Here is a 26,360-nt window from a genome sequence, read left to right as displayed (position 1 = left end):
TTTGGTTTAGCAGGAGAGTTTTTGACATTTTTGTATATAGGATCTGAACGGACACGGCAAGTGCAGCAAATATATGCTTCCAAACGACATGTCTACTTAGCTACTAAATGATGCACCACAATAATGACTAAGCGATACATTCTCAGAAATGTTAGCAATATATGGACATCAAACAAACCCATTTTTATGTATATACGCCAGATGCGCGTTTCGTCTACAAAAGACTCATCAGTGACGCTCGAATCCACTCATAGGTTAGAAAGGCCAAATAAAGTACGAAGTTGAAGAGCATTATGGACCAAAATTCCTAAAAGTTTTGCCAAATACAGCTAAATACAGCTTGATAATGAATATTCTTTAGTTTGGTAGTATCTTTCATACATTTTTTTCAGAATCATTTTGTTTGATGATCTTTCTGATTTCTGACTTTGTGTTTCCGACCAAAAATAACTTGAATTCTTTAACAGAAAATATCGTTATCTTAATTTTGTTCAGGCTTTCCGATATTTTTCCATGCTTTGATTGAAATACAAAACATCAAATGATCGTGACACGTTCAGAAATAATAATAGAGCAATAAATAAAGGCAACAGTAGTATACCGCTGTCAGAAACTATTCCCAGGTTAACTATCATTATTCACAACAGCACGCTGAATTCAAAACTACACACACAACGCATAGAGGGGCCGTCTCCAAGCATGAATTATATAATTGCGTTTACATTATACCTGATTTTTGATAATCATTCACATTATTATAAATCTATTTTTTGTCAAAAGGCAAAAAGGATCTGGCTTCTTTTAAACTGGGTTTAAATGTGCGTATGGCTTTGTGTACGCTCTTCTACATTGGCTAGAAGTATCGGGAAGGGTTGAGATTGCAAAGACATATTTAACTCCGCCGCATTTTTTGCGCCTGTCCCAAGTCATGAGCCTCTGCCCATTGTTAGTCTTGTATAATAATTTATAATTTTTATTTGTTTTATATATTTCGGAGTTAGTATGAAGTCCATTATCACTGAACTAGTACATTTTTCTTGTTGAGGAGTCAACTGAAGCACGCCTCCGGGTGCTGGATTTTCTCGCTGTATTGAAGACCCAGTTGTTGTCTTCGGCTGTTTTTATATAATTGCGTTATCACTATACCTGTCATACCCCTAATTTTAACTTTTGTTCCCAATTATGTATGTTTGGGTTTTTGTTCATGCATCGTTGTCATCAATATAATGGAATTCGATGGGACTGTCGTACAAGTGAGAGATTAGCGCTATAAAACCAGGTTCAATCCACCATTTTCTGCATACGAAAATGCCTTTACCAAGTCAGGAATATGACAGTTATCCATTCGTTTGATGTGTTTGAGCCTTTGAGCACCTCGGGGTGTTCACGCAATAATACAGTCGTAAATAATCTAATAATCATGAAATAATTGGTCTGGTAATAAAAAAATCACTATAATACGGCCAAGTGTTAGTAATCAAATTGTCATAAAGCCTATAAGGAGGCTCATGAACGTTTTTATTAAGAGCAACTCTGTCTGCATTAGTGTACATCTTTTTAAAATTTAAACAATATTTGAATTTCTCCTATCTATTTTCAGAGTTAACATTTTTTTTTGTTGAAACGTAAATATGGCATAGCAGTCATAAATGTCTAGCAATAGATATTAGTGTTGGCGTTGTCTTGAAATCTTATTTGGATTATTTTTACTGTTTTAGTCTATCATTTAACATTTTACAACCATTCAAAATATTCCAATTACTGAGGAGTGCACAAGGACGAGCGTAAGATGACAAATACTGTTTACGCACTTTGCTCCCGAAAAATACACAAGTTAAGATGAGCTGATGCATTTTGGGTAATGTTTTTAAAGCGTGCACCAAAACGTTGTGATTAGTTAACATTGTCCTCAATTGCTTCTATTGAACCAATGACGTTGCGTTATTTTTATTTTCAAATACGATCGTTCAAATTACACATAATATTCTTATAGACTTCTGAATTTGTATTATCCGAAATACCACCTTTCATTTTATACAACATTGACAATTTATAAAAAAAAGTCTCACAATAATATAGATCAGGATTTCTTGATTTCCGTCTCTTTCATTCATTACAAAATGGCGATTTTTGAGATCATGAAACATACGGTAACGGCACTTCTCTATAAACATCCTCTGGCAAAACTGAGAAACTACATGATTTGATTGGTGGCCAGAATTCGTACAAGTTTTCTGGTGACATATAATGTGACGTCACTACATTACTCTTGTAAAAACAGGCATCAAAATCTGGACGTATGTTACTGAACCCGTATAAATTTAGGGGTTCAATGTTCATTTTTTTCAAGCACAATGCAACATACACATCTTCTAAGTGAAAGAATGGAATATTTTTAGCCTTACGCAATATAGAGCTAGCGACATCACTACTCATTATATAACCGGTACCAGAACACATAGGCGGGAACTGGGGTTTTCGGTAACTGTTATACGAAACGAACCATTTTGAAAGAAGGTCCCTGTTTGGTGAAGATGGTCCCCAGCAATATCCACCGACAAACTCTTTTTTCGGTGCATGTTGTATTAAAAAGGGAAGTAACTCTGTATTCACAAACATATCTGTGTCAGTTTTCATAATGTATTTCGCTTTTGAACAAAACTTAACGGCCCATGCTATTCCAGATAAAGTTTTAAAAGTTAAATTACCATATGAATCAACAAAATCAATCTGCACAATGTCTTTAAATATTATGCTTTCTTTCTGCAGCCCCTCTTTAGAAAATTTATTTTCAGAATGATTTGAAGTTATATTATTTTCACTGGGAATTGCCGGAAATTGACGATTGTTGTCCGGAATGTTACGAGTATTGCCGATCACGAATAAAAGCTTCATTGACGAGTTTTCGTGATTACAGTTTGAACCCCATGTTTCTCGTATTGCTCTTCGTTCATTGAAATCGCCTGGCGAACTTGAAATAAGGATTAAAATATCGATTGTATCTGCTTCAGTGCACAAATCGTTTGGACTCAACAAGATATCGAAGTCGTTTTTAAAGCACCTACTGCACGATTCGTTTCGCACAGGCAAAGATTCATCTATAACCTCGTTGTCAGTTTGTATCGTCTTGTTCATTGACAATTTTGATTTATAAATTGTCTTTTTTATCTCTTCATATTTATTCTGCATTCCAAATGAACGATCAATTAAATTTTGTCGTCCCAAAGTTTCCTTATAAGGGAACCTAAGAACCGGGTTTCTTCTATTTCCTGTTCGAATTTGTTTTTGATTTTTCTCAATGTCGTTTTTATCTCTAAGAAAAACATTCATAAATGGCAGGCCATAATTTTTCTCCGAAAATTTATTCAAATTGTTCTTTACTTTATTTTTCTTTCGTAAATATCCTTCCAATTTCTTATTGTGTTTTAGTAATCGACTTGGATATCTATTTTTGATGAGATCAGAATTTGTAAAAGTTGAAACATGGTCACCTGTACTGTTCAATATAGGTGTTACTAAATAGTCTCGTTTCGTATTGATAGGAACGTGATTAAAACGTGACCTTTTACTGTTATCAGTAAAAGTGTTATTCCTTTCGTGTGAACTGTTTATCAATATTTTGACCTTTGAACTTTGTTTAATGTCGAAAGTATCAACACTGCCTGATACGACCAATTTGTCAGCTTTGTAATCGGGACCAGTATCGTACCTTGCTTTTACGTTATTAAAATAATCTCTCGAATTGTTTTGTTTCGCCCGTTCATCATTTGAATGAATTTTTGATGGATTGGAATTACTTGTTAAATTTACAGCAGACGACGGGACATTTTCCTTTCTTTCCTCTTTCAGATTCCTCGTCTTTATGACCGATTTATTAGATTTTACAAAACCTTGATCTCCATAAACCAAATCTTGAACTCCGTAGTATCGCCTTTGATTTAAGTGTTTATAAATGTCTATTTGACCGCTATGAAAAGAATAAAACGTAAACAAAATGACGAAACTCACAGTGACAAATGCCAGCAAAGATTTCGATCTAAAGGTTCTGAGGTTAATTCCACGCATAGTCTATTCTCGTGGTATCTCTGTCGTCAGCGCAAATCCTTATCATTTTTCATAAATCAATTTACACATCATTACATTATAACTATTATAAATCAAGTTTATTATAGAGGTCTCCCACGTTTACGCTCCAAAATGGATTACACATTTAGATCACAGTTATCACTTTGTCTCATATAAGACGGAGTCCATGTAAAAAATCGTTAGTGTATCTAATTGTTTTAGACGATTCTAGGAATTTAAAACTATCTTTTTCTCAACACGAATAACTGTTACATATTCTTCATTGGAGTTTTCAAGTGCCAAAAAGAACACGTCTGTGAATGAAATGGCGTTTATATATGTACAAATGTATCAGTCCAATTGTTTAAAATACTTCCTCATGTTAAAGTTCTATACATAATTTGAATGTGCTTTTTCCGGCGTTAATAGTCTTATATCCTATAATAACAATATGACATGTTTGGACGCAATAACACAATAAAATATTCCTTTTTAAAAATGTTTAAAAATGTATTTTCATACAATTGGAATATGTTACGTTTCCTCCATTCGGGATATATTAAGTTTCTTCCTTTTGGAATATGTAAACTTCCCTCTATTCGGAGTAATTTAATTAACTTTCCTGCGTCTGGAATATGAAAATTTCACTCTTTTCGGAGTGTGTTGACTTTGCTCCGTTCGGAATACCTTTACTTTCCTCCTTTCGGAAAATTTAACTTTTCTCCGTTCGGAATACGTGACAAATGATTCTCTCAATCTGTGACTTCATCGAATTTTATTCTTCGATTAAATAGATGGAAGTACATATCAAGAGTCGTATAATTTCGTGTCACTCGATTAAACGATAACCGATTCTTTTATTACAAAACATATCAATCAATTGAAAAACACCTGTCACATATTCCCAAAATAATCTCTAAAAGGATTTATCTTTTCCAGATGTTAATAGAATAACGTAATGAAATTGATTTCGTGTTGTTTACACCAGTAACGTAATTTATTTATCTCCGATATTGCATCGTTGTCTCCGGATAGTCCTCTAGTGTTGATATGCTATCTGTTAATCTTCCTCTCTGACCTATTGATGAATATGTAAACACCTATCTGAAAAAAAAAAAAAAAAGTTAGTCATATCACATGCAATTTTATAAATAATTTTCATTGTTGAAGGTCATACAGTGATCTACAACATGTACACGTATAATTGCTTATATCCACTTCAATTGAAAGTTGGCGGAAAGTTGTATCATCGACAATCATACCACATCTTATATTTATTTATATAACTCTTAACCTTCATGTTAAGCCTAAATTGTCCATTCGTTTTTGATGCGTTTTGTTATTTGATTTTGCCATGTGATTATGGACTTTCCCAATTGATCTTCCTCTAAGTTCAGTATTTTTGTGATTTTACTTTTGAATATTTACTTATAAAACACTTGAATACAGATTTATTGCACCAAAGCTGTTAACAATGACTTTAACCGTAAGGTACCCTAGTAATAATTTCTTCTTCATGTTTTACATTGTTTTATGAGGACAGGGTTTCATATAGATAAAAATTCATACACACCGCCACATTCTATGTGTATGTGTTTTTCTAAAGTTAGGAGTCTGAACTTCAGTTGTGGTCGTTTGTTCATGTCTGTCATATTGTTTTTGTACATTGTTTTTTTTTCTCTCAAAATTACGCCGTCAGTTTTCTTGTTTGACTTGATGTTTCACATTTTTCATGTACGGCCTTTTTAACACAGCCGACTATACAGTATGGGCTTTTTAATGTTGAATTACATACGGTGGCCTATAATTTCTTGTATTCATTTCATTTGAAAGTGGCTAAAAGTTGTCTCATTGACAATCCTATTCCACATCTTATTTTTATATGTGTGGTATAAATTTATCTTTTAACCTTCATGTATAAAATTGAGAATGGAAATGGGGAATGTGTCAAAGAGACAACAACCCGACCAAATAAAAAACAACAGCAGAGGGTCACCAACAGGTCTTCAATGTAGCGAGAAATTCCCGCACCCGGAGGCGTCCCTCAGCTTGCTCCTAAACAAATATATACTAGTCCAGTGATAATGAACGCCATACTAATTTCCAAATTATACACAAGAAACTAAAATTAAAATAATTCAAGACTAACTAAGGCCAGAGGCTCCTGACTTGGGACAGGCGCAAAAATGCGGCGGGGTTAAACATGTTTGTGAGATCTCAACCCTCCCCCTATACCTCTAACCAATGTAGAAAAGTAAACGCATAACAATAGGCACATTAAAATTCAGTTCAATAACCTACAAATGAATATTTACTTATTAAAACACTTGATAATAGATTTATTGCACTAAAGCTGTCCAGTAACATTGACCTCACTGATACATATTTAACGGTAGGTTATATACCCTGATAATATTATCATCTAAATGACAGGTTTTTATGTCGTTAAGTATTCATAAATAAATATGTACATACATATCTTAAAAATAAAGTATGAAACAAGGTCCAATCGTAAATATTTCATTAGACTTTAAACAAGAAGTGGGTTTTAAGGTTTCTCCAGACCTTCCTGTCGAAACTAAGATAAAAAAAATCAAAACAACATGTAATAAAATTTATTCGTCCGAAATTTATTCGTCCGAAGCGCTTTTCGATTTCTTTGGATATGAAAATAAAGAAGTGGGCTAAAGTTTCTCTAAATCTGTCAAAACTATGATAAAAAATAAAAACAACACTTTCTAAATCTCTTGCGTCCAAAGCGCTTTTCTGCGGGGATTTACCTACCACAGGAACGCTCAAAGCCCATTATTTGAAAGCCAAAGGTGTGTAATAACCGAAAGAATTGAAAAGTTATATGACCAAACAAACATTATAAAATTTATAAAATAAATGTCTTAAAAATAAGAATGAATATTTCAAGATTAAATCTTTTATATTTTCTTCTTCATTTATAAACAAAAGAGGTGTTGGGCATTAATCTATCTCTAAATTTTACTGTTAAAAGACAGACGAAACATACAAGAGGGGCATTTAAACTTATAATAGTTATCAAAGGTACCAGGATTATAATTTTGTACGCCAGACGCGTGTTTCGTCTACATGAGACTCATCAGTGACGCTCATATCAAAATATTTTCAAAGCCAAACAAATACAAAGTTGAAGAGCATTGAGGATCCAAAATTCCACAAAGTGGTGCCAAATACGGCTAAGAATTAATACAAGTCGAGAATAACTGGCAGCGCCATGACTGAAAAAGAAAAAGACATCAGACACACAAACAAACAAATGCAAAAAGAACACAAAAAAACGAAAACTGGAGGTGATCTGTAAAAATCTTCCTGAAAAAGTATAAATCAAGAGCCAGTTGTATGAGAAAAAAGACTGTTTGTATAACATTAAGATATATAGGGTAAAATGTTATCTTTTAACCTTCGTGCATAACCTATAAATGAATATACATTCATATCTGAAAATTAAAGTGTGAACCAAGTTCGAACCGTATATTTTAAGATTTCTTTTGATATGAACAACAAAGAAAGTGGATTTAAAGGTTTTTCAAGGCTAACAAAACTAAGATAACATTTACATACATGCCTGAAAAATAAAGACTTAGTATGATTCGAGGGCAGATCGTCTGCGATCTCTTCCCTTAATATGAACAAAAGAGATGTAGTTTTTATAAGGTTTTTCTAGACTGTCAAAACTAAGTAAACATTTACATACATGTCTACTCCGGCAGATAGGATATAAATTAAATGTAAGGTCCTATTGTGTGGAAATGATTTTTATTACTGAACAAAAGATATGTTAGGTATTAACCCGATTAATTCAGTGACAGTCGCTATATTCCGCTGATCTACGATTACGTCATTAACTACGTAGGAGAGATCGATTACGAAGAAGGACTGAATTATTCGGGTTACAAAAAATGTAGTTGAATATTAAGTTATTCTTATACTATCGAATTCCTGTATAACCTATTAATGAGTAGTAACAAGCATTTCTGAAAAATAATGGACAAATCAAGGACTGATTTAAAAAAAAAATATATAAACGATTAGACGATTGGTTTACGACGCAGCAGCACAAACAGATATATAAACGGACAGACGATTGGTTAATTACGCCGCATCAGCACAAACAGATGTATAAACGGACAGATGATTGGTTTACGCTGCATCAGCACAAACAGATATATAAACGGACAGACGATTGGTTTGCGACGCATCAGCACAAAAGATATATAAACGGGACAGGCGATTGGTTTACGACGCATCAGAACAATAAGACTATACTGTAAGGGTTTTAATCATTGTCAAAGTTCAAAAAGTGGCCTATAATTGCTTATATCCACTTCAATTGAAAGTTGACGGAAGGATGTCTCAATGACAATGATACCACATCTTATTCTTATATATATATCTCAAGTATAACCTATAAATGAATGTTTACTGATTAAAACACTTGATAATAGATGTATCGCACTAGAGCTGTTAGCAATGACCTCACAGATACAACTTTAACGGTAATGTACCCTGGTAATAGACCTTTTCAACATCTCTCGACACCGACTAATGACACCTACAGTTTACAGGTAAAATGGATGGGTCGTCACAAAGACAAAAACCATCATGATTATCATTACGAAACATACTGGATTTGCGGTTATATACTGTTTTGACTATATAGCTTAAGAATATCTATCAACCAAACAAATAAATAAATATATGTCTCCGTCATATAATATTCTTATTTCGTATGTATTTGAACGACATTTCATGTTGAATTGATTAAAAAATACTGCAATCATTCTGCATCCTAACCCACTTTCTCTTTATTTTTTATGATTATGTGAGTCTTTCACCAAATATTTGCCGCATGCAAATAACAAGTAATTTGTTGGTGTAAAAGCTTTTATGAAATTTTTCAAAATTAATGAAAAATGATAACTGGACCGTCCGTCCGTATCACACTTGTGAACACGACCAACTTGGTGTTTTTCCACCGGTCTTCACCTTAGTTGATGTACATATTCAATTTCTGGAGGGATAATCACATATTGATTTTTAAGGTCGAAGGAAAATTTCACATCTTTTTTTTTAATTTTTTTTTTGTCAACGACGGACTTCTCAGCTGCAAGATATCTTGTTAGAGATGATGTTTTTCCTACATGAATATTGAAAAAAATATATAATTGATCCCTCGTTTCAATGTTAAAACATTTAAGCAGTGATTGGTGAATACAGAATTCAAGTGGAACACCAAATTGGTGAATTTAAAAGATACAAAGTATTGAGTACATTATGAAGGCACCAAGGACAAAACTAGCAGACATTGTGGAAACATGTGCCGCCCTTGTCAACATACATAATCATTGTTTAATCAAATATCAACTGAAATAAAACATGCTTTGGTTTTTGTTTTTTTTCTCCAAATTCCACCAGGACAGCTAGAAACTAAACGTCTAAAAAGATGAAATGTGACTTAAAGTCCATCATTTTCTTTATAATAAATTAAAAAATCCATGTCATTTGGACTCTGTAGGAAAGTTGTATCATTGTCATTGAAAGCAATAAAATAAATAATGATCTAAAAAAAAAATTTTGAGACGACCATTCACATTTTACCTGTCGTAGTTGTTCTCAACTATAGGTGCCGAGAGTTGTTGAAAAGGTCTAATATTTACTTCTATGGGGACAGGGTTAAATATACAGTGAAACCTGATTAAACCGAACCCTGAATAAACCGGAAACCTGTCTAATCCAAACTTGTTCTGAAGACCAATCATATCACATTTTATGCATTGTGAACCTGATGAAACCGAATACCTGCCAAAACCGAACGAAATCTCAAGTCCCGAAAGGGTTCGGTTTAGTCAGGTTTCACTGTAGATAGATATTCAAAAACCTCGTCATATTCTGTATGTATGTGACTGTCCCAAGTCAGGATCCTGTAATTCAGTTGTCGTTTGTTCATGCATGTCATATTTGTTTCGTACATTGTTTTTTTTTTCTTCAAAATTACGCCGTCAGTTTTCACATTTGACTTGATTGTTTCACATTTTTCATGTAGGGCCTTTTAATGTCGACTATATATTATGGATTTGTCATTGTTGAAGGCCATATACATGTAATTGCTTATATCGACTGCATTTGAACTTTTCGGAAACTTGTCTCATTGACAATCTTGTTGTTATACATGTACATAATCAATGTAGTATAAATTTATCTCTTAATCATCATGTATAACCTACAAATGAATATTTACTTATTAAAACACTTGATAATAGATGTATTGCACTAAAGCTGTTAAAAATGACCTTACTGATACACATCTAACGTTAAGTTACCCTGATAATATTATTATCTAAAGGACATGGTTTCATTAAGTATTCAAAAATAAAGGTTACATCGTATATCTTAAGATTTCTTTTGGTAAGAAAAATAAATTGGTTATACGGTTTCTACGGACTTTCCTGTCGAATCTATGATGACAAAATTGAATAGAACACGTTATAAATTGCATGCACCCGAAGCGCTTTTCTGGCTTTACTTTCATTAGAAACGCTAAAAACCGATTATTTGAAAGTTAAAGATGTGTAAGAATCGAAACAAATGAAGATACATGACCAAAAAGACCGTTAACAAAAATAGCCAAATTCATTCAAGATCAACTTTACCTTAATTTTTATCTTTTGCATATATGTCTCAACAATTAAGAATTAGTATATTCCAAGATTAAATCTACTGCATGTTTTTTCATCTTTTATAAACAAAAGAGGTGTTGGTATTAATTTATCTCTAAACCTTTACTTTATAAAAGAGAGGCGAAACAAACAAGAGGGCATTCAAACTTAAAGTTCAAAATAAACTGACAACGTTATGGCTGAAAGGGAAAAGACAAACAGACAAACAATTAAAAGTACACAAAGAACACAAAAAACTAAAACTGAGTAAGATAAAGGCTTAAGGTGGCAGACCTAGGTTAAGGGAAATAACTCTTAAAATCATCAGTACGTTTGTGTCAACCATTTTCAAAAACATGTTCTAAGCTTCTAGGTTACATAGATTATTTTCAATCTGTTTCAGGTAATTGCTTAAAATACATTGATGAACTTGACTTGTACAAACGTTTAACTGATTAAAAGAGTTATCTCCCTGAACCAAGGTCTAACCCCTTAAGCCCTCCGTAAACTAGAGGTGATCTGTAAAAACCTACCTCAATAAAGTATAAATCAAGGACCAGTATTATGAGAAAAAAGATTGTTTGTATAACATTAAGATATATAGGGTATAGGTTATCTTTTAACATTCATATATAACCTAAGAATGAATATATACGTTCATATCTGAAAAATAAAGTGTGAACCAAGTTCAACCCGTATATTTTAAGATTTCTTTTGATATTAACAAAAAAAAAGTGGATTTATAGATTTCTCAAGACTATCAAAAGTAAGATAATATGTCTGAAAATTAAAGACTTGTATAATTCTAGGTCAAATCGTCTGAGATCCTTCCCCTTAATATGAACAAAAGAGATGTAGGTTTTATAAGGGTTTTTTCTAGACTGTGAAAATTAAGTAAACATTTACCATACATGTCTACTCTACAAGATAGCACATAAATTAAATGCAAGGTCCTATTGTGTGGAAATGATTTTTTTAGTGAACATAACTTAAGGTTGGGTACTAGTTTAAACTTATTTATTAATAGTGGATTAAGAAGCAAACTTATATTAATCCCTTTCCACTTGGCGGGTGCGAGTGCTGCCTTGTAGCGGCATTAACCTATTCTTTTTCGAAATCTACAAGGGTGTCTTTTACGTGCAAGAGATATGGCTCTCTCTTAACACAGGTCAGCCATTTATCGTCCCCTTCCGACGGTTTCCTCAAGACCATACTCGGATATGGTGTCAAGGGAGAGCCGAATATTCAGTCCATGAAATTTTCATCCTGGAACGGGAATCGAATCAGGAACCTTTGTGTTAGTAGTCCGATGCACTAACCACTACACCACGGCTGTCCTGTGCATGTTGGGTATTAACCCGAATAATTCAGTCGTTATATTCCGCTGATCTACGATTACTTAATTAACCTTATAAGTAGGTGAGATCGATAATGGGGAAGGACTGAATTAATCGAGTTAGTTTGATATTATACAAATATAGCCTTTGTATGAGGTCGATACAAGGATATATTGACCTGAAAGAAGTATATTGACTGAGGACGAAGTCCGAGGTCGATATACTTCTTTGGGTCGATATATACTGTATTGACCTCATCCAAAGGCTATGTTTGTTATATTATTAATTTCTGACCATATTTGTATCAAAATCGTCATTTAGGTTTGTTGGAACTTTATAGATACATTGTCTCCTTGACAATAACAACATATTATTTGTTATTTCATTTACTTTTTTTTTAACATCTTATGTATTTGAAGATTGTTTTCGTCAAATGATTGATCACAGATATCATGTGTTTCAAATCGTTAAACAATATCCTGAAATTCATTACACGACGTCACAAAGTATATTGGTTTTTAGATATTCTAAAAATAACCCTGCAATATGCTTTTTGCAGGTCAATATGCTTTTTGCTATATGCCGTTTTCTCTCTACCTTCGAAAATATAGTTTAACATGTGACTATCCCTAAACGAATCAAATTTGTTAAAATATACGAATTAATAATATTAAGATATATATATATACTTTCGCAATTGTGCATTTCACAGATGATGTCTGATATGTTCCTTATGTCTTAACTACAATAGCCTTTCCCTTTCACGAATGGGACCTACAGAATTAGACTATTTACCGGATTTGTAATAATATAAGCAACACGACGGGTACCACATGTGGAGCAGGATCTGCGTACCCTTCCGGAGCACCTGATATCACCCACAGTTTTTGGTGGGGTTCGTGTTGCTTAGTCTTTAGTTTTCTATGTTGTGTCTTCTTTACTATTGTTTGTCTGGGTTTTTTTTAGGGCATGTCGTTGTCAGTTTGTTTTCAATCTATGAGTTTGACTGTTCCTCTGGTATCTTTCGTCCCTCTTGTAAGGAAATATACATGGACTACTCGTTGAAAAAGATGTATATGTGTGCAGTGGCGTATCTCAAGCGTGATCCGGGATTTGGACCCCCTTTTTTTAACGATCAATGCCTTTGAATTGAGACATATGGTTGAACCCCATTTTTATCTTGGGTTAAAATCCCACTTTCTTTGAAAAATGGCTAGATCAGCACTTGCGTGGGGTAACAATTTACAGTCTTTTATCTCTTAACGCAAATCAATTTATATATAAATATGTGCAAAAGATTATTTTAAGTTCATCATGAAATTGATCTTTTGTTTAACATGCATGTGTAGAGTTTTATAATAAGAGATTGCAAAGCTTACAAGGATATCAGTGGATAGTGTCTTCAAAGAAATGAGAATAATGGACAAAATGCACAGAATAATTGTCCTTAAAATATAATAAAAAACTGAGAATAATGGATCGTTCTAAGACGTCGATATCATTCAGAAAAAAACATATGACGTGGGAGTACGATCGGAACAGCCCTGGCAATATATTCATATTTTACAACCGTCGTGTACTCAAAGCATTTGAAGGACGTCATGTTAGAATAAAGAATTGAGAATAACGGGGTGCTATATTATAAACGATATATAAAGGCAACAGTAGCATACCGCTGTTCAAAACTCATAAATCCATGGACAAAAAACAAAATCGGGATAACAAACAAAAACCGAGGGAAACGCATTAAATATAAGAGGAGAACAACGACATAACACCGAAACGTAACACACACAGAAACGGACCAAGCATAAGACAAAACACCACGAGAATAACAAATATAACATCAGTAACAAACAAGTTAACCAATATAAAATGGGCTAAACCGCCCTCTTATATTTGCATAAAACTTTTACAACAGCATAAACAATGCATTGTATATTGATTAAGTATGATATATGATTTAATATAAAACATAACAGATAAAAGAACCCTCAATCTAACCCGAATAATCCAGTCGTTATATTCCGACTCACTATCGGTCGCTCGAGAGGACACTGACCGATAGAGGGCGATGAATCATTCGAGTTACCCTCAATCATGCAGTTTTTCAAATAAAGTACGGTGTTTCTGATTTATTTTTATTGATATTTGAGTGGTTTAAACCTTCTTTGTTCTTTTTCTATTTTGTTTAGTTTTAGTATTTTATTGCACAATTTAATATTTTTACGGGGAGGTGCAATTTTGATTTTCTTTAGTTTGTATAATCATCATTATTATAATATTTTAAGGTGGAAGGGTCTGCGGTTGTTTTTTTGTACACTAAAAAAATACCTGCAAAAATGAAAAAATCTGTTAACAGCATTTAAAATTATAGTTATTGATAAAAAGAACAAAAATGCGAAATTTAATTACTTGACTTACAATGCTACTTCGGAAAATGATACCAGAATTGAGAAAACAACTTAACTGAAGAATTGTAATTAATTAATCTGACGTGGTGTGGTAGGTTCGTATTCCTTTCAGTTACAGCTTTTATAAGTACAGTGAAACCTGATTAAACCGAACCTTGAATAAACCGGAAACCTGTCTAATCCAAACTTGTTCTGAAGACCAATCATATCACATTTTATGCATTGTGAACCTGATGAAACCGAATACCTGCCAAAACCGAACGAAATCTCAAGTCCCGAAAGGGTTCGGTTTAGTCAGGTTTCACTGTATGTTGAAAATCAATTGGTTGATATTTTATGTATTTTTCATATGTTTTCTGTTATAAATTGAATATCGTTCACATTTATGCCTATACGTCTGGAGAGCACTTCCGTTTACCCCCACCCCCGCAAAGGTAGTCCCGAATGTTACAATGTTGTGACTCACCTTCACAAGACTATCTAGACAACCGTCCAGGAAGTTTTCAACGCGACTGTATTTACATTATTTTTTCTGAACAATATTTACATGTGCATCTAAAAGTGTCAATCAAATCAGATAGATATAAAGACTCCATATATGGTGGTCTTGTAATTATGGAGTTATCAACAAGAATGAACTAGTATAATTTATGTTTGTTTAGGGGCCAGCTGAAGGACGCCTCCGGGTGCGGGAATTTCTCGCTACATTGAAGACCTGTTGGTGACCTTCTGCTGTTGTTTTTTTTTCTATGGTCGGGTTGTTGTCTCTTTGGCACATTCCCCATTTCCATTCTCAATTTTATTTATTTCAACCCTCTATGTCGAGGTAATATAAGCCGTACGTTTTATAGTTTTCACTTATCCACCTCATTGGGACTCATGTGGATAGTTGACTCATTGATAACCACAACTACTTTTGTTTTTGTTTCAACGGTACTTTTAAACACTACGTATTTTAGACCTTGTTTTTATACTGTTTTCCAATATTAGATAATATATCAACATAATATACACATTAAAAATCAAACTTTTGGTAAGATGATACTTTATCCATGCCTGTTACAAAAGCGTGCAAGCTGTCGTCTGTCTGAAATCGGTAAAACTCAATGAGTTCGATATCTAATTATATCACCTTATGGGAGAGAATATGATAAATTTTATCTTTAAAACAATTATAAAACAAAAAACTGCTTTTATGTCTAAAAATCAATTACTGTAATTTATAACCCTATTGATAACGTGTTTTTTGATAGACGAAGTTGTATCTATGATCTATCCAGTTTCTTTGTTAAATTTATTTCGTTTAACCATTTATACGGACTACGCTTATATTAATTATAAAAAGTATAAAGTATGAAGTGATTGGATCGATTTTGGAATAGAAAAAAATATACTTGGATCAAAAATTAACAAATTGAAACTGTATTTTTTTTAAAAATTATTACGAAATGACTAAATACTTTTAATCTGAATTTTAATGTACGTATTGTTATGCGTTTACTTTTCTACATCGGTTAGAGGTATAGGGGAAGGGTTGAGATCTCATAAACATGTTTAACCCCGCCGCATTTTTGTGCCTGTTCGAAGTCAGGAGCCTCTGGCCTTTGTTAGTCTTGTATTATTTTCAATTTTAGTTTCTTGTGTACACTTTGGAGTTTAGTATGGCTTTCATTATCCCTGAACTAGTATATATATTTGTTTAGAGGCCAGCTGAAGGACGCCTCCGGGTGCGAGAATTTCTCGCTGCATTGAAGACCTGTTAGTGACCTTCTGCTGTTGTGTGTTCTATGGTCGGGTTGTTGTCTCTTTGACACATTCCCCATTCCCCATTCCCCATTTCCATTCTCAATTTTAATCAAATACAAGTAGATAAACTTCATTTCCAGAAAAAAAATAGTCATATAGTTTTTGTATAGTGTTTGTTTTGTGTTCGAGATGCATTCAACAGTAACTTTTGACTTACGAAATAACAAGCGATATGAAAACGCCGTTGAAAGTAAAACCACTTTGTACGGAACATAGATACGGCATTCTTCTATACCCCGAGTTTCTATTGTCCAGGGGGTTCGGTGGCCGAGTGGTGTAAATATTAGTATTGGCATTCCAACACTTAGGTTGATGGTTTGCATCCCGCTCCACTCTATTATTAATTGACTAGGATTTTCAGTGTTCCTATCGAAGGTAGGGGGTTCTATCCGAACAATCCGGCTTCCTCCGCCATTTTAAACACAAATTAATCAATTATTCAATATATCGTTCAGAACTAATGAATGTTCTATGGGATAAACTCATCATAGATATCAGGACTAAATTTTGTATATACGCCAGACGCGCGTTTCGTCTACAAAAAACTCAAAAAGTGGAAAAAAGGCCAAATAAAGTACGACGTTGCAGAGCATTAAAGACCAAATTTTCTAAAAGTTTTGCCAAATACAGGCAATCTATTCCTGAGGTAGAAAAGTCTTAGTATTTCAAACATTCTATTAAATTTTGTAAACAGTTAATTTATAAATATAACCATATCAATGATAATTCATGTCAGCACACGTAGGTCTATATTCTGCAGAAACTGCATGCGATCATGTGTCTACTTTTTGGCGATAAATAGGTCACGCTGTACAGAAAAATCCGAAAAAATTGTTCACTGTGTGGCATCATCGTCGGGTATAAGTACCCCCTTAGCGGTGAATCCCCCCCCCCCAAAAAAAAAGGTGAAGTCGACTAAAGACTAGACTAATTCTTCGAATTTGCATTATATGCTGCGTTTTGTGGACAAGTAAAGTTGTGTGATAGTGATTCCTAATGATGTAGTAGGATTGATTAAGATCCTTAATTAGCTATCTCTCTCTTCAAATCGTCAGAATCGGAAAGGGAGGTACGTACATGTTCAATACAGCATGTGATGAGTCAGTCAAGCCTGTTAAAACACATTTATCCCTCAACTATTTAATTGACATTTTCGTAAAACAAAGGTATAATATATTTAAGGATGAACAGCACTGTATTTCGAAATAAACTATCGTTTTCACAGATAAATTCATGTAAAGAAATCGGATAAAGTGTATGGCAGTAGGTGTTTACTGTACGAGGATTAGAACAGTTACTTTTTGCTGTCCTTGTTTCTTTGCTTTTGGGGTACCTATATCCGCTGGTTATGATACATAATGTTGGTACTAATCCTTTTGTTTCATTCTAGTAAAAGAGGAAAGTATGACCTGGACGTAACAATATATGGAGTATGGAGATAAGTACTATCTCGTTATGTATTATATACAGAAAATGAGATCTCGTTAAGCAGACTATACAATCTAGTTTAAAAGTCTATACAAACAATAAATAAGACCTCTTTAAACAGACTATAACAGATTCTATTAATTAGATAAAAGGGCTTGTGAAACACAATAAAACTATCAAAATACTGGTTTTGTAATTGCAAATAGTATTACGACGGGTTCTTCACATGAAGATGGAAAGTGTTTGCCCTTTCGGAGCACATAGTTTTGGCGTTCACGTCATTAGTTGCATTTTACCGTGATTGTTTATCACGTTTTAGACTGGAACCCGGCCGTCATTTAACATACTGAATATTTTACGGAGGGAACCAACCTTATCACGTTCGTTACAGCCAATCACAACTTTTGATGTACACTTTTAAAAATATTACCAAGAATGCATTAGCTCCGGAAATAAGGAATGATTTGAACATAGAATATGTACAAAACGTATGTACATATTATTTTCGTCAACAAAAAATGTAATGTTTGGTGACTTTTTTTTACCTAGGAGGGGAGGCTAGTCATTTTGTTATCTAACATACAAAATTTCTTGATCCTCCTCATAATATTTCACTATATTTATCTGATCCCCCCAGTAAAAACATTAAAAAAAATTGATCCCTCCTCTATTAAACATGCCAAATTTTAACATGCAAAACACTTACCATGTTATTTCACGAAAATATTGAAAATGAAATATTCTCAGTGGATTGAGTCCAAAACGTATTTGAGGGAAAATTGTCTTGAAATAGGGCTCTTCCATGAATATAAGTAGGTTGAGCAAGCCAGTGCTTTGAGTAGCTTTTTCTGACTTTTTTTTCTAATTTCCTATATTGTGCTATTAAAAAAACATGATCCTAAGTAACTCTAAAACATAACTTTTTGAAAAAGTAACAACTTACACATTATTTACTTAGAGGAATCTATTATATGTCCCTTTCTTGAACGCTGCTTAAACTTAAGTTTTAAGTAGGGCCTTAATGAAACCTCAATTGAGTCGCTTAACTTTTATATGGATAGGTCATGCTTTCAGCTTGAACAATTCAATTACTCATTAATTGTCACATTTCATTCATAAATGTGTGATAGTAACCTCAAAATTTAGATTTATAAGGCAAAAAAGTACAAATATTGAGGGAGTTAAAGTTATAAATGGACCCAACCGGATCTTTTAATGAAAACAAAAAGATACATTAGTGGTGTTCATCATCTCAGAATCATCTTGTGTATCAATATTCAACTGTGTGTATTCAGATCAGATGAATATTTAATCATGTATTGGAGAATGTATTGCTCTACACTATATTCCAAGTGTAAAAAATATTGATCCCCCCACTTTGAATTTATAAAAAAAATCTGACTCCCCCATTTTCCACATACAGAAAAAAAACTTGATCCCACCTGTATTTTGACCAGTCCCCCCTTCCCAGATAAAGAAAATGATAAGTTTCTTATACCGGTGTATATAGAATACCATTCATACCTCACGCTTCAGATTGGAATTGGGGTTTGGGTGATGCTGGATTCGGGGTCGGCTGTTTAAGGATGAAGGGGCGTGTCTTGTAAGCACCTTTGGTTTCTTATCGTCCAACGGCAGATACTTCAAACAGAGGAAAATCAATTCGAATGTGATACTTATTTACAAGACAGACATTTCTTTAAATTAATTAAAACTTTAAGAATAATAAAACAGAAACTTAATTAATAATTAAATACATTATGCAATCATATACTAACTTACCTTTAATAGGTAAAACAATACAAAGTCATCATGTTTCGTTTATTTGCATATATGATGGTATGGATGGGGTTAACAGAACATATATTAATGGATAACAGGTATAATATAAAAGTTAATAAAGATAAAAGAGACAAATTGGCAAAAAAATATAAAATAACGGGGTGCTAAAATATAGATATAGAAAAAAGAGTTTTGACAAAAAGGATAAAGAAAACAGAAAAACGACATAAAACTAAAGAAATAGAAATGATTGACCCCCATTCAGAGCCTCATACAGTATAATCAGTCATATATCATCACAATGTGGTAAAGGTTAGAATATAGTACCTCCGGACAAAATCATCAATACACGTTGTTTAATTTAAAATACCATGTTTTTGCATTAAAAATTTGTTTTTACAAACCGTGTATGTTACAAACCGGCAAAGTGGTGTTCTTTTTAACCACAACAGACGACATTTCTCAATTCGGAAAAAAATGGTTATCATACTTGTAATACATTTGTATGTATTTTTATGAGGGGCTGAATAAGGAACTTCATTTCCATATTGAATATTTGTTACCTTTATTAGGGTATTTCCCCCCCCCCCACACCCTATCCCCCACCCACCCACTATTCTCGCTTCGTGTAAAAAACCAATTTTTCCCTTATTTTTGTTTTAGTTTTGCCATTGCCTTTTTCTTACATGTTTTGACCCATTTTCAGAAGTTAAAAATCTGTATTTATAAACCATACTTGTTTAGGTATTTTTTCTCAGTTTTACCCCCCCCCCCTTTTTTTTTCTCTTCTGTAAACCCCTTCAATACTATCATAGATGATTTGTACATACTTTAAATATCTTCAAGTAACAATATATAGCTGACCAAGACCCGTTATTGGCCCTATCTATGTTTATTCAGTAAACAATCAGGGGTGGAAAGGTAATTAATTCCCAGAGTAGTCGTAATATGTATACAAGAAGATGTGTTCCTCATTAAATGGAGCATAAATGTAGTAATAAATAAAAGTTTTGGTAGAAAAAAGATTCACAGTACAAACATCACATGAATATCAATATAACTTTAGGTGGTAGTATTACATGTACCAAACACCTTGACTATTAATATAATTAATTTTGCTCGTTTAATTTTTCAAAAATGTAACAAATATTTATTTTGACAAAAATATATAAAAAAAAAAACCCAAAAAAACTTGAAAAATATCATTGAATGGACAGCAGTTTAACCAAAGCTTATGTTGGTCATGGTCTTTTGTTCTTTCAAGTTTGTGTTCTTAACAAAGTTGTGTTTTTGACTCTAAAGGTACAAAATATAAAGTTATTTACTTTCATCATTAGTTGTCATTAAAACAAACAAAAACGATTGATTACCAGGGTACGTGCGGATTGGGGTCCTTAATTTCTTAATTTTATTTTTAAGACCAATTTTCGTTAGTCTATATTCTATCTTTATTTTGCCCATTATTTTCTATTTTTATATTTTAGCACCCTATTATTCTCGTCTTTTTAAGATTTAGTTTGTCCTTTAAATAATTCTCTATGATGTAAACCCAAACCAAACCCGCGCTTACGTTACAAGATAATCTAGCATGATTGTACTATTTTAGTCCATTATGTGGTTAGAGCGGTCTGATGTACTGGCCAAAGATTTAGATCATTTCTATTATCTATCTTGTATAAAAAAGGAAGGTGTGGTATGATTGTCAATGAGACAACTCTCCACAAGACCAAATGACATAGAAATTAACAACTTTAGGTCACCGTTCGGCCTTCAACAATAAACAAAGTCCATAACCGCATAATCAGCTACAACAGGCCCCGAAATGAGAATGTAAACAATTCAAACGAGAAAACTTTTGAATTTATTCATTGATTATAAGTATTAAAAAAAAATTCGAACTCACCTATAACATATAAAGCTCCAGTTCTTTCTATCCACGTTCAAACTTGTACTTTTCCTTCCATATTTAAGAAGGTAAATTTTCCGGTCTCTAGTCTGACTGATTTGGTTGATTTTCAAGGTTGACCCCTGTAATCTATCAGACTAATAGTTGATAAAGTCTGTAAATATAAAAGTATTGACATTTTTTGTTTTTATAAATTTACCTGTAAAGAAATTTGAAATGTGTATCTGAATCTTTACGACATATTTTATCACTGTTCGTTAAGCAAACAAAGATCTGTCATATGGATTAATTTATCCTTTAAAGCATGCATGTACGTCGCGTATTGAATAAACGTAATCAACATAAAATTTAAACATGCTAATATTGATCATTTACAATTTTGAAATCTAAGTTTGTTAGAACAAGGATAAGAGTTATATTCAAACAACTGCACAGGGGTGGATCCCAAATAAAGGATGAGAGGTACGGGTGTAACTGTGTTTGTATCCCCTTTATGACTTGAAAATAATGCATATGAATGGGGACATATCACGGTTGGAATCCCCTTCAAAAATGCTAATACTATATGTCACCGTGCTAGATTCGGTAATAAACCCCCAAAATTGCCCCGGGTCCCCCCACTTCTGTAACCCCAACTGCAGGATTTCGATTGCTGACAATTTCGACAACTCCCGCCAATTTTCCCTTTTAGATCGGATCTGTTTTCAGGTGTTTATATGTAAGAGTGAATTTGTAGAAAATCATTAGTAATTAAATAATATAATCCCTGAAAATTACAAATTTTAAGAAATATTTTAAATTTTCCTGAAATGATTTCAAGCATTATCAATAATATATAGAAAGATCCATCTTTTGATTAACATAAATCAAAGATATATACAAATAATTCATCAATATTACCCTGTGACATGTATCAAACGGAACTACTCGGCCCTTCTGGTTGCACGAAGAAATTGTACTCGGCATAGCGAGAATGACCGAGTAGTTACGATTGACCCTTTTATGTTTTAAGTGGACAGTAACCTTCCTTGTCTATTCATAAACATTTAATTGAACATTGTTTCAAGTTATATATTCTATGTAATTGGGTTGAACCACTTGAGCGCATAATTTCAAATATTTGTTTTAAAATCCACAGTTATCATCTGTTTATACAACTTTTAATATTTTTTTTAAACTCCCAACCACAAGTATGTAAATATCTGTTCCCAGGTGGGAGACCAGTGCTCTGATACATAACAGAGAGATTAATACCTGTAAAGAAACAAGAACACAACTTAAACCTTAAAAAAAGTATTTAAAACTGAAATTGATAATACAAACATTAATCCAAAGACCATGTAATTTGTTGTAAGGGAACGACCACTTGACTTCGAAAGGGAGAGAGGAGGGTGGTGTCAGGTTTTTCCCCCTAAAAAATATCTGATCTCAAATTTGATGAGAAAAATAACATGTGGTTAGGCCAAGCAGATGAAAAAAAAACCAGTTCGTTCATAAAAGGACTGAAAAAAGGATACATTCGTCACAACTCGGGCGATTCCGTACCTTCATCTAAGGATAGAAGGAGAGTAGCGGATTCACCCGAGGTTTGCCGATTGGGGTCTTAGTCATTCGTCACAACTCGGTCGATTCCGTACCTTTAGAATAGCGGATATACCCGAGGATGCCAATTGAAAAAGGATCATTTCTAATTACTGGTTCTTCTTAAACTAACCTTATCAAAAACAAAGACGTGTGAAGTAAGAAAAAGTTTCAAAGTCAATAGACCATGACAATGAGATGTGTCAAGGCTAATACAACTGCATACCAAATATCATTGACTTACCAGATAAACCGACCTAATCGAAAATTAATACATTGTTGACGCCGATGACAACGATGCTGTCGGAATTAAAATACTGTTAAGTCTCGTTTATTTTTACTCTGCCAAGGCGAGACTAAGACGAACTGCAGAGCAAGTAATTAACAGAGAATTTCGCCGCGTTAAGCAATCACCAATCAATCAATCAATCAATCAATCAATCAATCAATCAATACAGATTTCATTCAAAGCGGTTTATAAAAATAAATGATTTGTTACTGTATTAGAATATTGAGCTTGGACTTCTTAAACTTATTGTTTCTAAAGATGTTATATTATTTTTATAAAAAAAACATTATTTTACCTTTAGTCTGTGTCCCTTCATTCCAGCTACATGTATAACATAGTTAGTATACATGTATCCCCTTACTTTATTTTTCTAGTGATTATGCGTACTTCCTGAAAATAGTAGTAATCATATATAAACCAATAAAGTTATCATTCAGTGATTCTATACATAATCCCGAACAATTTTAGGGTTTATGCATAATACTGATTACATAACTTCAACATACAAGTAGATAGGAATCTGATGTACAAATGTACAGTAGTTGTCGTCTGTTTGTGTAGTTCATACGTGTGTCTTTTTCTCGTTTTTATATCTATAGATTAGACCGTTGGGTTTCACGTTTGAATGGTTTTATACTAGTTTAGTAATTTGTTGGGCCCTTTATACAGAGCTTTTTTTTTGTTGGGCCCCTTTATACAGAGATAAAATTGAGAATGGAAATGGGGAATGTGCCAAAGAGACAACAACCCGACCATAGAAAAAAACAACAGCAGAAGGTCACCAACAGGTCTTCAATGTAGCGAGAAATTCCCGCACCCGGAGGCGTCCTTCAACTGGCCCCTAAACAAATATATACTAGTTCAGTGATAATGAACGCCATAGAGATACATGTTTAACCCCGTCACATTATTTATGTATGTGCCTGTCCCAAGTCAGGAGCCTGTAATTCAGTGGTTGTCGTTTGTTTATGTGTTACAAATTTGTTTTTCGTTCATTTTTTTACATAAATAAGGCCGTTAGTTTTCTCGTTTGAATTGTAAAACAATTGTCTTATCGGGGCCTATTATAGCTGACTATGCGGTATGGGTTTTGCTCATTGTTGAAGGCCGTACGGTGACCTATAGTTGTTAATGTCTGTGTCATTTTGGTCTTTTGTGGATAGTTGTCTCATTGGCAATCATACCACATCTTTCTTTTTATACTTGCTGTTCGGTGTGAGCCATGCAGGGCTCTATGTTGAAGGCCGTACCTTGACCTATAATGGTTTACATTTATAAATTGTTACTTTGATGGAGAGTTGTCTAATTGGCACTCATACCAAATCTTTCTATATCTAGATTATTTATTGTTATAATAGTGATAAACAAAATTATGTGTAAGTATATCATAATGTGCCAATGTAAATAACATAATTTAACATAAAATACACACTATATACTATATATTGCTTAATTCGACCTACCTTTAATTAATGATATTGTTTTAGGAAAATACAAATCAATCATTTGTAACTTAAATACCTCTCTGTTTTTATTCTATTGTGAAGGAGAAAAGTTTGTGATACATGTAACGGAAATTGTAAATGATATCGGAAATTATTAGTGTTTGACATTAAAAACCAAACTCACCGGCCGTTCCAGCTCCGATCCGCATACTACTCTACACTAACTCAGGATGATGAAGTAAGTAAAATAGTTCTGATTCGAAAACTGTGCGGAGTCTGATTAAAAATTTGGACTTTCAAAATTTCTAATTACACTTGCACTTTCCGGCATAATTTGTCGTTTCAAGATTATTATAATCTACGAACTGTAAATTCAATAGATATACAACTTTTTGCTTCAATTTTATTATTTTCCCCAATTTCCCCATATTTTTTTTTATTGCTAATCATTTATCAAAGGCTTTATAAATAACGAATTTTATATCTTCAATTTCCCCAATGTCAAAGGTAGTAAAATCTAGTTTAATTTGGTCGAAATATATAGCCAATGTCTGAACAGAAATGTATATTTATGGGATAACTAAATTTGGTTTTTTTTAAGCTCCAACGGCATCAATTTGTGATTTGATGGTCGCAAATTAAGTTTACTGGCGATGCGTTATTAGCGGAGCCAGTAAACGGGTATATATGCGACCATCAAATAATGAAAAAAAATAGATGTGGTATGATTGCTATATGTGACAACAATCCATTAGAGTGGAAGTGAAAGTAGAAGTTTAGTAAAGTTTTAGAAGACCCAAAATGACTTTGTTAAAATCTAAAAGAATGACAATTGAACATATTAAGCATTTCCCGAAGCAAGAGACGGCATCTACAGCAACATTTTGATTTCGGGATATTTTTTCTTCATTTTTCCAAATTTTTATGAAAAATGAACACATTTGTATTTTGAACATAACATATAGCTTTAGTCTAAGTTTTAAGTTTTGAGACGTCAATAATGTTTTGAAAGTCTGTGATAAATTTGGAGAAACATGCAGTGTTACCACGATGTCATAGAAGCAGTTATATAGGGTTTAAATCCCTCTTTGGAAGAACAAACAATGTGCTAACATTATATTTGTACTGTGTTCTAATAAAAACGAAGGTGTGGTATGTTTACAAATGAGACAACTCTCCACAAAATACCTAATGACACACAAATTAACAACTATCGGCCAACGCACGACCTTCAACAATGAACAAAGCACATATCGCGCAGTCAGCTTTTATATGCCCCGAAATGACGAAACGTACAACATTCATTTCTATACGATGTTACAATATAAGTAATATCGAGTCATGATAACTTACAAGTCGTTTATCTTTGGTATATATGTAATATTCAAACAGTAGAGTTTTGAGCCATTAAATCATATGACGAAAGAGAGACAACCACTGCTATGATTCTCGTAATGGATAGGTTACGATAAACTATTTAATTTTAATGGTCGTCCATAACCCAACAACCGCGGGGACATAAAGGGGAATCTAGATTCGGTGTACAGAATAGATAATAAAGGCCTTAGGGGGACACAGTTTTAAAAGAAAAGAGAAAAATAAACATTTTACACAATTAAAA

The 26,360-nt window shown here is 33.2% G+C and overlaps 1 protein-coding gene across 2 annotated transcripts; it reads right to left on the bottom strand.

Annotated features, from left to right (window-relative positions):
* Positions 1–1,501: 1,501 nt before the first annotated feature.
* Positions 1,502–24,832, bottom strand: LOC139495201 (uncharacterized). 2 transcript variants are annotated; one of them, XM_071283406.1, is made up of 4 exons: positions 24,758–24,832; positions 23,590–23,684; positions 21,422–21,578; positions 1,502–5,169 (listed from the first exon to the last, which is right to left on the bottom strand). In XM_071283406.1, exon 4 carries the CDS (start codon positions 4,063–4,065, stop codon positions 2,137–2,139), a length of 1,929 nt encoding a protein of 642 aa, XP_071139507.1. In that variant the 5' UTR covers positions 4,066–5,169; positions 21,422–21,578; positions 23,590–23,684; positions 24,758–24,832; the 3' UTR covers positions 1,502–2,136. The 2 variants fall into 2 exon arrangements, with proteins under 2 accessions (XP_071139507.1, XP_071139508.1); XM_071283407.1 differs by lacking the exons at positions 21,422–21,578; positions 23,590–23,684; positions 24,758–24,832 and adding an exon at positions 14,969–15,029.
* Positions 24,833–26,360: the final 1,528 nt, after the last annotated feature.

Source organism: Mytilus edulis, chromosome 11, assembly GCF_963676685.1.
Source record: "Mytilus edulis chromosome 11, xbMytEdul2.2, whole genome shotgun sequence".
In the NCBI taxonomy this organism is placed as follows: Eukaryota; Metazoa; Mollusca; class Bivalvia; order Mytilida; family Mytilidae; genus Mytilus; species Mytilus edulis.
The sequence above is the reverse complement of the archived record's forward strand: the minus strand, read 5'-3'. Positions and strand labels throughout refer to the sequence as shown.